At 43.7% G+C, this 13376-nt stretch overlaps 1 protein-coding gene across 2 annotated transcripts in view; it reads right to left on the reverse strand.

The window, feature by feature from the left end:
- The window catches only part of ccdc175 (coiled-coil domain containing 175), a 191839-nt gene that overhangs the window by 53408 nt on the left and 125055 nt on the right, over positions 1 to 13376 (reverse strand). For both annotated transcript variants that reach the window (XM_038780307.1, XM_038780313.1), the window contains exon 11: positions 10112 to 10247. In XM_038780307.1, coding sequence (XP_038636235.1) covers positions 10112 to 10247 — 136 coding nt within the window. The remainder of the gene's footprint in view (positions 1 to 10111; positions 10248 to 13376) is intronic.

Consider the following 13376-nt stretch of genomic DNA (forward strand, 5'->3'; position numbering starts at 1 on the left):
TCTCCAGGTCCTCCACTTTCTCCATCAGTCGCTTCTGCTGGTCTCGCATCAGCCCAATCTCTGCTGCCATCAAGGTGGACTGTTCCTTCTGCTCCCCTGCCTGCTCCTCCAGCCTGATTAATACTACACTCCTGTATACTTCACCCGATGCTGGTGCCTATGCATTTACATTGTGTTACTTGGGTTGCCCTATTATGCATTTTCTTTTCCTTTCATGTACTAAATGATCCGTTTGAGCCGTTCGACATATATCTAATGTAACATCAACATGTATCTGTAATGTAACATCAACATATAGCTATATTAAATGTAACATCAACAAAGTACAAAATACACAGTCCATCAAAATCACAATCTGCTACAGCCTTCCGGTCTCAATGTGTTAGTACAATTGTTCCCCTTTTATCCCCTCCCTCGTCACCCCACGATGAACAACTCCTCAAATAGCATCATGAATAGCCTGTACTGCACCTTGAAGCCTTCCTGTGACCCCCTCAACTTGAACTTAGGGCGGAATTCTCTGCTCTCGGGAAAAATCGTGAAGGACGTCGTGAACTCGGCCGAGTTTTACGACGATCTCGGAGGCCACTCCTCTTACCGTATTCACCCCCACCCGGGGGGCTAGGAGCGGCGCTGCGTAACTCTCAGCCGCTGGGCGGCGCGCCGAGAGTGACGCGACGGCGGTGCCTATGTTACGTCAGCCGCGCATGCGCAGGTTGGCCGGCTCCAACCCGCACATGCGCGGCTGACGTCACGACGGCTGACGGCTTAAACCCGCGCGTGCGCGGTGGCCGTCTTCCCCTCCGCTGCCCCGCAAGACGTGGCGGCTTGATCTTACGGGGTTGTGGAGGGGTAAGAGTGCGTCCCTTTGAGACGCCGGCCCGACGATCGGTGGGCACCGAGCATGGCCGTGGTGCTCACTCCCCTCTCCGCCCCCCTCAAGCTTCAAACGGGCCTTTGGCGCCCATGTTCATGACGGCAGCGACCAGGTGTGGTTGCCACCATCGTGAAACGGTCGCGAACGGCAGGCCGCTCGGCCCATCCGGGTCAGAGAATCGCTAGTCGCCGTGAAAAACGGCGAGCGGCGATTCTTCCGAGCGGGGGATTGGACAATCGCGGGGGGTGACAGGGCAGCGTTAAATGAGTCGACCTGCCCCCCCCCCCCCCCGCGGTTCTCCCACCCGGCAGTGGCGAGCGGAGAATCGCGCCCTTAATCTTCTCCAACCAGAGAAAGCCATACAAATCCCCCAGCCAAGCAGCCACCCCGGCGGCACGTCCGACCTCCAATTTTACATGATCCTTTGCGAAGCAATCAGAGAGGCAAAGGCCACAAAACAGGCCCCCTTTCCCTCCAGAAGCTCCGGCACCTCAGAGACCCCAAAATTCACCACCATAGGGTCTAGTTTGACCTCCATCCCCCCTATCTTGGATAACATTCCAAACACCGCCTCCCAATTGCTCTCCAGCTTCTCATAGCCCCAGAACATGATTCGCCGGCCTCCACCCACACTTCTTGCACCTATTGGCCACCCCCCAAAGATCCCACTCATCCTCGCTTAAGTCATGTGTACTTTATGCAGCACCTTGAACTGGATTAAACTCATCCTCGCGCAAGAGGAGGTTGAATTCACCCGCAGCATCACCTCGCACCTCAGCCCCAAACCTATATCCTTCCCAAACTCCTGCTCTCCAGCCCTGCCTCCCTCCACTTCCCATACATCCCACCCATCTCCCCCAGCTTGAACCTGTGGTGCCCACACAATGGTGTCAGCACCGACATTCTTTCCAACGTAAAATACCTCCTCAACTGGTTCCACACCTTGACCGTCGATTGCACCACCGGGCTCCCATATATTTCCCTGGAGCTAGCGACAACTGGACCGTCACCATGCCCTCAGACTGGATCCTCCTTAACCTCCTCCAATAACGCTGTCAAATTCCACCTGTGCATTGTAGTCCACTCCCGTGTCACCTGAATCCCCAAATATTTAAACCTCTCTCTAGCTACCTTAAAAGGTAGTGCCCTTAAATTGGCCTTCCACCCCGCCGCATTCACCGGAAACATTTCATTCTTCCTCAAAATTCCAATGTTAACGTCAACTGACCAAATCTAATCCACATAAATTTTGTGGCTCTAAGAGCAGATAAGAGGCTGAGGCTATACATTCTGCAGCAGGTAACTGACCTGCGGACTCCCCAAAGCTTTGCCATGATTCACAAGACCCAAGGCAGGACTGTAGTGGAATCCTCTCGATTCGCCTGGAGAAATGTATCTCCACCATGACAACAATGTGTGCCACTTGAAAGAGGCACAACAATGTGTGGGATTCTCCAGTCCCCAAGCCGCACACCTTTCACTGGCGGTGGGATTCCCTACTCCGATCGCTTGTCAATGAGATTTCCCATTGAAGCCACCCCACACCACTAGGAATCCCACAGGTTGGGGTGTACTGCCAGCTGGAACAGAGAATCCCAATGGCAGGGGAATTCTGACCAATAACCTCACTACTGAACCTCTATTCCTCCCGATATCAACATAATAATTTTAAGTATTTATTGCACCTTTTCCAGTGCTTCTACACTATGGAGACCAGAAATACACAGTTAAAGTGTGATCGAACCAAGATTCTACATAAGTTTAACATTACTTCTCCTAAACCAATGATCACGACCACCTAAAAAGTGGAGAAGGTAAACTATGCTCAATACGATTCTCCACCTTTACCACAGAGTATGACATCCCTAGGTAATTAGGGGCAGGGTTTCCCCTTAACAAGGGAGAACCTCTCAGTATAAAAACCCCGACGAGGGGAGCCCTTCGGGGAGACGAGCTTTTTGCTTTGTAATTATTGTGTCTACCAAAGTAAGCCGTAGTTCATAAAAGTATAAAAGCAAATTACTGCAGATGCTGGAATGTGAAACCAAAGAGAAAATTCTGGAAAATCTCAGCTGTTCTGGCAGCATCTGTAGGGAGAGAAAAGAGCTAAAGTTTCAAGTCCAGATGACCCTTTACAAAGCATGAATGAACCCTTAGTTGATTCCTATCAGTGGCGGACTGGCCAGTGCGTCAGCTTGCCCGATGGCAATTGGGCCCCTGATGAAGTGGGCCCCCTATATCAACTATATTTACCAGGATGTTGCCTGGTATGGAGGGAAAATCTTATGAGGAAAGGCTGATGGACTTGAGGTTGTTTTCGTTAGAGAGAAGAAGGTTAAGAGGTGACTTAATAGAGGCATACAAAATGATCAGAGGGTTAGATAGGGTGGACAGCGAGAGCCTTCTCCCGCGGATGGAGGTGGCTAGCACGAGGGGACATAGCCTTAAATTGAGGGGTAATAGATATAGGACAGAGGTCAGAGGTGGGTTTTTTACGCAAAGAGTGGTGAGGCCGTGGAATGCCCTACCTGCAACAGTAGTGAACTCGCCAACATTGAGGGCATTTAAAAGTTTATTGGATAAGCATATGGATGATAAGGGCATAGTGTAGGTTAGATGGCCTTTAGTTTTTTTTCCATGTCGGTGCAACATCGAGGGCCGAAGGGCCTGTACTGTGCTGTATCGTTCTATGTTCTATGTTCTAAAAATGCAATAAAGAAACAAACACAGACAACTGTTTTAGTGATAAAAAGGAATAAGAAAAAAAAGAGAACAGAACACAAATAAGCAGTGAATGAAAAGGAACGAAGCAGGAGAGGTAGTGGAAGGATGTGGAATAGGCCCGCGTCGGGCATAATTAAAGAAATTCCATGTTTTCAGTAAGAGTATGTGAATTTAAAGATAAAGTTACAATTCGTGATTTGAGATGGTTGGCAACTTCAAAGGATATCAAGCAGTAGTCTTGGTTCAGCCAGTACATCGGTCCGGGGCCCAGAGAGCTAAGAAGGGGCCCGTGAATCTCTGAAGGGCCCTTAAAAATTATAATTAATTATATAAATAAATCTCCAACTTCTTTCCTGAGATTTGTATTCTAACTTAATAAAATATAATTGTTTTTAAAAAGAACAATACCAAATAAAAATGCAATAAAGAAACAAACAAATAATCACTCAGTGTATGAAGGAACGAAGCAGTGTTAAACGGATGTGAAAAGGAGTGGAGGGGGGCTGGTTCACCCGGGTCGGACATAGTTGGAAATCCACGTTTTCAGCAAGAGTGTGTGAATTTAAGGATAAAGTTACAGTTCGTGATTTGAGATGGTCGGCAACTTGAAAGGATATCAAGCAGTACATAGGGTCGTGAGGACACTGAAAAGGAGAAGCGGTACCTTTGACCGTGAACCATGGGGTCAAAGATATTGAAGTGATAAGCCATGATCGGTAAACTCAAAGGGTTGCGACTTGTAACTCTACACTGGTATCAAACAGGACATGTTAACTTTAGTCGTGGGACCATTCTTAATGTCTGACTATAGTCGGCCCAAACTTCTAAGTTTCAACAGTTGTCTCAGTTGCTTGCTGGTGTGAACACTGGACAGTGGATTGTCTCCTCTTCTGAAGCTGCATAGGCCACAGTAGTATTGACTAATGAACATAGCCTATTGAAGTGTAAGTAAGTTATTTTATATTTATTTTAAAAAAAAAATTTAGATTACCCAATTATTTTTTCCAATTAAGGGGCAATTTAGCGTTGCCAATCCACCTACTCTGCACATTTTTGGGTTGTGGGGGCGAAACCCACGCAGACACGGGGAGAATGTGCAAACTCCACACGGACAGTGACCCAGAGCCGGGATTGAACCTGGGACCTCAGCGCCGTGAGGCGGTTGTGCTAACCACTAGGCCACCGTGCTGCCCAGTTATTTTATATTTATTATTTTTTATCAAGTAGGGGTTTATCTGGCGTTCCTTCAAGTTATTCTTACAATCATCAATATTCATTTTTCCCAATGTGGGCTATTTTTAATTAAGTTTTTATTTCAGGAATATTACCCCTACCAGCATGGAAAAGAAAAAGCATAAATCTGAGTCACTAAAATGCAAAGAACAAAAAGAAGCAGAAAGGAAGGAATCAGCCAAGCGATGCAGGCCTATTACAGAGTTTATAATACCACAAGCACAATCCACATCAATATCCAGTTCTGCAACAAATAATCAAGAAGCAAGAAACAATGCTCATGGTGATGATGCAATGACATGCGAGTTACAAGAACAGAGAAGAGCTACTTTGAATGTAGAGACAAATACAAGTGCATCCATTACTAATCAACCCAGGCCCAATATTTCTTCTGGCTTCCTTGTATCTGTACTGCCTGTAGTTGCAACATCTGAACACATAGCTTCAACTAGTGACAGGGAATCAGATATTCCTTCAAGCATAAATGACTTGGTTTCTGAGGCACATCCTGTAAATGAACCTACGCAAGAAAATGAAAGATCAATTACTGGAATCTTCCAATATCCATCACGAGCAAAGCTAAAACAGTTTTTTGCGGAACATCCACTTCAGCCACTTGATGATCTGCCATTTGATGCTCGTTTGTATCAGAGGAAAATTATGAATGACTCAGTCCCAAGAAAATGGCTAACATATAACAAAGAAAATAGATGCTTATATTGTTCATACTGCTTAGCCTTTGAGTTTCCCAACACTTGTAATCCATCACCCTTTGTACGTGGCTTTAGTGACTACAGGCATATTAGCCAGAGCTTGACTTTACATGAATCGACAACAACACATGTCAGAAATTCTCAGCAATATATCAGTGTGGTTAATGATGGCACCTTACATAATTTTTTTGCAGCATCACTAATTAAAAGGAAAGAAGAAGTATTGAAGCAGAGAAGTATTGTCATGAGGATTATAGATATCATAAAGATGTTAGGCAAGCAAGCACTTCCTTTTCGAGGTCACAGAAATGAATCGGCCTACACTCTAGATAGTGAGGTTCTGAATCATGGCAATATTTTAGCTACAGTGCAGTTGATGGCAAAATATGACCCCATTATGGCAGCTCACATTTCTGCAGTGCAAAACAAGTCTAAACAAAGAATCAAACGATTAGAGCGACAAGGAAAGGCTCAAAGTAAAGGCCGTGGTGGACTTGTTACATACCTGAGTAAAACAACTATAAACATGTTAATCAAAATTGTGAAGAATATGGGGCGCGATTCTCCGCAAATGCGGCGAGTCGTAAAGGCTGCCGTGAAACTGGCCGTGTTTCACGGCAGCCTCCGCGTCCCCTCCCAGGACCCGATTCTCCCCCCCCGGGCGCGGCTAGCAGCGCAGCCCCATGAAAAACGGCATCGTGGGCTTAGCGACCGTCGCTAGGTCCACGTGCCAAGCGTCACGGCGGCTGACGCGCACGATGACGTCAGCCGCACATGCACGGGCCATCATGTCCCTCAGCCACCCCACGGGCTGATCCTGTGGGGCGGTGGAAGAACAAATAGTGCGCGAGTATCGGACCCGCTACCCGTGATCGGTGCCCACCGATTGCATGCCCATGCCACCCTGCCGTGCCAATCGGTGCCGTGGTTGTCCGGGACGGCACTTTGCGGCCGTTTTCACGAACGGTGAGAGCAGGTGTGATTGCGTTCGTGAAAACGGCCGTAAAGGCCTGGGAACTCGGCTCATCGGCCTGGGGAGAATCGCTGTTCACCGTAAAAAGCGGCGAGCAGCAATTCGTGTCGTAGGGCGGCCGTGGGGGAGGGGGGGAGAATAGCGGGAGGGCGGGAAAAGTGTCGGGAAGGCCCTCCCGCTATTCTCCGACCCGTCGTGGGCAGCGGAGAATCGCACCCATGACACAAGAAAGAATTAGTCATGAAGTTTCTCAAGCAAAATATTATTCTATTCAGGTTGATTCAACACAAGATAATTCATCCATCGATCAGTTTAGCATTATTATTCGGTACGTGCTTAATGGTATTATCTGTGAGCGACTACTTTCAGTGTGCCAAGTAATGATGGTACAGGACAGGGACCTTTTGAAAATGTTTATCTGATAGCACAGATGGTGCTGCAAGCTACCATGGCCAGTATAATGGTTTACAAAGTAAAATTGCTGATGTGGCTGATCAACATGTTCATATATGGTGCTATGCCCATGTCTTGAATTTGGTGATAACCGAAACAACAAAATGTTGTGCGCCTGCAGTTTCTTTTTTCAATTTGCTCCAGAATATAGCAACTTTTGTGAAAGCATCATACAAGAGAATGGCTGTATGGATAGAAGTTGTTGGAAAACATCAAGGACAAGAAAAAATGAAACAATTAAAGCTAATTGGTGAGACCAGATGGTCAGGTAAATCCAATGCAGCAACAACTATATTTGGACGTTTTGATGATGCTGCTGCCTGTACTTTCGTAAATCTATTGACATGCTTATCAATGATACAAGATTCAGAAAAGTTTGATGCAAAAACAAAACATGAAGCAAATGTTTTACTTCAAAGTCTTCTAAAGTTTGAAACCATATACACAGCATTTACTTAGAACATAGAACATAGAATAGAACAGTACAGCACAGAACAGGCCCTTCGGCCCTCAATGTTGCGCCGAGCCATGATCACCCTACTCAAACCCACGTATCCACCCTATACCCGTAACCCAACAACTCCCCCTTAACCTTACTTTTTCTAGGACACTACGGGCAATTTAGCATGGCCAATCCACCTAACCCGCACATCTTTGGACTGTGGGAGGAAACCGGAGCACCCGGAGGAAACCCACGCACACAGGGGGAGGATGTGCAGACTCCACACAGACAGTGACCCAACCGGGAATCGAACCTGGGACCCTGGAGCTGTGAAGCATTTATGCTAACCACCATGCTACCCTTACTTGTATATATTTGAAACTACAATCCCGTTATCAAGTTATCTACAGACAAGTGGTTTAGATATGTTTACTGCTTGGAGTTTGGTAGATTCAGCTACAACAAAGTTGAAGGAACAGCCAAGAACATTTGATAACGTTCACAGCAAGGACTTGGAATTTGTAAATAAATGTAATGACAGGATTTCACAGATGAATATGGATGAAATTCAAACATTGGAAATTGATGCGTTGGAAACAGCATTGCCAATTAAGAGGCAGAGGAAAGGGCAGCACGGTGGCCTAGTGGTTAGCACAACCGCCTCACGGCGCTGAGGTCCCAGGTTCGATCCCGGCTCTGGGTCACTGTCCGTGTGGAGTTTGAACGTTCTCCCCGTGTCTGCGTTGGTTTCGCCCCCACAATCCAAAAATGTGCAGAGTAGGTGGATTGGCCACGCTAAATTGCCCCTTAATTGGAAAAAATAATTGGCTAATCTAAATTTATAAAAAAAAAAAGAAAAGAGGCAGAGGAAGAAGAAAACAATGACAGATGAGCTTATTGATGATGAAAGAAATTCCTCAGATTCTCTAGCTGATTTTCGAGTAAATGTGATAAACCTAATAATGGATCGCATTGTCCAGTCACTAGAATCACGCTTTGTACAACACAAACAAGATTCAGAAAAGTTTGATGCAAAAACAAAACATGAAGCAAATGTTTTACTTCAAAGTCTTCTAAAGTTTGAAACCATATTGACAGCATTTACTTGTATATATTTGAAACTACAACCCCGTTATCAAGTTATCTACAGACAAGTGGTTTAGATATGTTTACTGCATGGAGTTTGGTAGATTCAGCTACAACAAAGTTGAAGGAACAGCCAAGAACATTCACAGCAAGGCTTTGGAATTTGTAAATAAATGTAATGACAGGATTTCACAGATGAATATGGGTGAAAATCAAACATTGGAAATTGGTGTGTTGGAAACAGCATTGCCAGTTAAGAGGCAGAGGAAGAAGAAAAGAATGGCAGATGAGCTTATTGATGATGAAAGAAATTCCTCAGATTCTCTAGCTGATTTTCGAGTAAATGTGTTTAACCTAATAATGGATCGCATTGTCCAGTCACTAGAATCACGCTTTGTACAACACAAACAGTTGTATAAAGATTTGTCCTGCTTGGATCCAGCAAAGTTTAAAACTATTGCAGAGAAGGGCCTTGAAGATGAAGCATTGGAAGGTATTATTAAGCTGTTTCCACAAATCAGCAAAGATCAAGTAATACTGGAATTGTTTTCTTTTGCTTCAAACTTTAATGTATTAAAGCTATTGCTTAATGATGGTGAGAATATGGATTCCAGTTGCAACAATTGTAAAATTTGCAGCACTTGCCCATCGTGTGTACTAAAAATTCTGGCATCCAACAGACTTCATGACAAGGCATATGATAACCTTTATGAACTTTATAAAGTCATCTGCGCACTATGAGTTACTCAAGTCCAATGTGAAAGGACATTTTCAAAGCTAAAGATCATAAAGACAAGGTTAAGAAATTCGCTGTCTGAGGAGAATTTGGAATCATACATGTTGCTATCCATTGAAAAGGAATTGTTAGATGAATTGGATGCAGAAGCAATTATTGGCAGATTTGCACAATCATCTAGCGAACACAAACAATTGCTCTTAATATAGTGGACTGCATGCAATGCTCTATTGTGCTTTTGAACTATCTGTTAATGCGTAAATTGTGCAGTACTCTATTAAAAAATATCAACCAATTACTTAAAATTTTTTTAAAAATTAAAAATTCAATTATAACATTCTGTATTTACATTTGGTATCTACTGCCAGTAATATGTACAGTACATGTACACTGTAATTACTAAGAAATACACATTTTATCCACAAAAATTTTAATTGTACCCTTTTTTCCATGTGTATTTTTTGAAAATTTTATTTATTCGTTATGAAATTTAAATGATAGCATTGTAGTTGTGGGTGGGCCCCCTTTGTCTCCTGGCAATCAATATTTTTAGACCCAGTCCGCCACTGATTCCTATCCTACTGCGTGTTCCTGTGTCTCTTCCATTGGATTCTACAGAAGACACCTTGGAACTTAATTTCCCCACATTCTTCTCCAAGTTCCACAACTTGCTTCGTTGGAAATACATCACCATTTTCCATTGTTGCTGGATCAAAGTGCTTGAACTCCTTACTTAACAGATTTGTGGGAGTACCTTGACCACATGGACTGCAGCAGTTCAAGAAGGCAACTCATCACCAACTTCTCAAAGGGCGATAAATGCCATAAATATCCACATCTTGTGAATGAATTAAAGAAAAGTCAGGGCTCATACCTCCAGAATTAATTTATCTCGTTTCTTCTTCAAGTCCTTCATACGCATACTCAAGTGTGTTAAGTAATCCTCAGTAGTGGCTTTGATGTGCATAATATCTTTTGATATTTCTTCTCTTTTTTGCTGGATAGACTTCCTATTTTAAAAAAAACATAAATCAATATAAGCGAAGATTCATCACCAGGAACTAGATTGTTACATTTTCTTTAAATTTTATATTGCAGTCTACATTTTGCAATTCTTCCTCAAAATTTGCGTTTTGTGTACAGATAATTAGGCATTTAGGCCTCATTTTTAGCTTTGATGCACCCAAAGCAAGTATGTTGCACAGCCCAAAGGCAAGTATGTTACGCATCAGATGTTGGGGTACGAGGCCTGGGACATTTTTAACTCCTGGAGCTCAGGATAGCAGTTCACCTGAATGGTTTACTTAAAACTGGTGAAAGTGATGTAATGTTCAGTTGGTGGAAGCAGGGATGGTGTAGGGAAACTGGTATAACGATACATTTTTGGATCAGGAGTATTCATACTCCTGCTCGGAAACAATACACCGTACAAATTAAAAATAAAACCTGCACTTGGGTCACTTCTTGTCCGTAATGTATGCACACCTCATATGGTTCAGTTAACATTGGGATCCAAATTTTCCCAGGATTTGGAATTTCAATATTTATGTGGTCTCAACTACCTACGTCCACCGTACTCTCATAAAGCCAGCTGTTAAAATGTTGGGCTATTAACGCTGCAGGAAGGAAGTGACTTCCTGTGACCAGCATTTAATTTTGTCCCAGTTGTATCATTCTTGTCCAGTTTGAATAGGGACTTTAATACGATTGAGAAATATTTATAAATATTATTTCATTTATTTATCAGCAGAGCAAAATGATGCAACTTTATTTAAAGTGCTTCACCAGCAATAGTTACACTTGACACATGGGGGAGACAGTGTCACTGTAGTAATATCACTGGACTAATAATCGAGGAGGCAAGGGTTCAAATCCCACCATGGCAGCTGGTGATTTAACTAATAATCTGGAATTGAAAAACAAGGCTCAGTAATAGTGACCATAAAAATATTGTCAATTGTCATAAAATAAATCTGGTTCACTCATGTCCTTAATGGAAGGAAATCCACCATCCTTACCTGGTTTGATCTACATATACTTTTTACTTCCCTCTGAAGTGGCAAGCTACTGAGCTCAAGGGTAATTAAGGATTTTGCAACAAACATTAGCCTTGTCAGTGACACGCACCAAATCAATTTTTAAAAACACAAAATGACCGTATGTTTCCTTTGATCTGGTGATGGGAGAGGGGTCTCTGGAGGTTCGGATTCTTGCTCTTGGCTCTTGTCCTTGCTCATTTTTAACTTCTTCTCTGGGAGTCCCTAGGCTGAGTATTAAGGTTTGGTTGTGCCTGGTTCTCTCTTTGTCTTTGTTTTTGTCATTTTTCAGTCTCAATAGTGCAGGACCTGTGCCGGTCAGAATCTGGAGAAGAGTTTAACCTGTCCTGTAAGTTAGTCGATTCCTCTTAGACCTGGGCTTCTCGGGGTATTGTTTTTTTTCCCTCTCATTTTGTTTTGTATCTGTGGGTGATACGTAGGCCTATAATGTTACCTGTATCCTGGTTGGGTGCAGATGGGTCACTTATCCATGGAAGGAACACATTGTTGATTCTGTCCCTGAGTCATCCGGTCTTATTTGTTCCCAATTAAGTAATGATTATTGTTTTGTGCTGTACCTGTTGGACATTGATACCTATAACTATCTTTCATAAGAACATAAGAACTAGGAGCAGGAGTAGACCATCTGGCCCCTCGAGCCTGCTCCGCCATTCAATTAGATCATGGCTGATCTTTTGTGGACTCAGCTCCACTTTCCGGCCCGAGCACCATTACCCTCAATCCCTTTATTCTTCAAAAAATGATCTATCTTTACCTTAAAAACATTTAATGAAGGAGCCTCAACTGCTTCACTGGGCAAGGAATTCCATAGATTCACAACCCTTTGGGTGAAGAAGTTCCTCCTAAACTCAGTCCTAAATCTACTTCCCCTTATTTTGAGGCTATGTCCCCTAGTTCTGCTTTCACCCGCCAGTGGAAGCAACCTGTCCGCATCTACCCTATCTATTCCCTTCATAATTTTAAATGTTTCTATAAGATCCCCTCTCATCCTTCTAAATTCCAACAAGTACAGTCCCAGTCTACTCAACCTCCCCTTGTAATCCAACCCCTTCAGCTCTGGGATTAACCTAGTGAATCTCCTCTGCACACCCTCCAGCGCCAGTACGTCCTTTCTCAAGTAAGGAGACCAAAACTGAACACAATACTCCAGGTGTGGCCTCACTAACACCTTATACAATTGCAGCATAACCTCCCTAGTCTTAAACTCCATCCCTCTAGCAATGAAGGACAAAATTCCATTTGCCTTCTTAATCACCTGTTGCACCTGTAAACCAACTTTCTGTGACTCATGCACTAGCACACCCAGGTCTCTCTGCACAGCAGCATGCTTTAATATTTTATCGTTTAAATAACAATCCCGTTTGCTGTTATTCCTACCAAAATGGATAACCTCACATTTGTCAACATTGTATTCCATCTGCCAGACCCTAGCCCATTCACTTAACCTATCCAAATCCCTCTGCAGACTTCCAGTATCCTCTGCACTTTTCGCTTTACCACTCATCTTAGTGTCATCTGCAAACTTGGACACATTGCCCTTGGACCCCAACTCCAAATCATCTATGTAAATTGTGAATAATTGTGGGCCCAACACGGATCCCTGAGGGACACCACTAGCTACTGATTGCCAACCAGAGAAACACCCATTAATCCCCACTCTTTGCTTTCTATTAATTAACCAATCCTCTATCCATGCTACGACTTTACCCTTAATGCCATGCATCTTTATCTTATGCAGCAACCTTTTGTGTGGCACCTTGTCAAAGGCTTTCTGGAAATCCAGATATACCACATCCATTGGCTCCCCGTTATCTACTGCACTGGTAATGTCCTCAAAAAATTTCACTAAATTAGGTAGGCACGACCTGTCCTTTATGAACCCATGCTACGTCTGCCCAATGGGACAATTTCTATCCAGATGCTTCGCTATTTCTTCCTTGATGATAGATTCCAGCATTTTCCCTACTACCGAAGTTAAGCTCACTGGCCTATAATTTCCCGCTCTCTGCCTACCTCCTTTTTTAAACAGTGGTGTCACGTTTGCTAATTTCCAATCCACCGGGACCACCCCAGAGTCTAGTG

Source organism: Scyliorhinus canicula, chromosome 2 (assembly GCF_902713615.1).
Source record: "Scyliorhinus canicula chromosome 2, sScyCan1.1, whole genome shotgun sequence".
NCBI classification, from domain to species: Eukaryota; Metazoa; Chordata; class Chondrichthyes; order Carcharhiniformes; family Scyliorhinidae; genus Scyliorhinus; species Scyliorhinus canicula.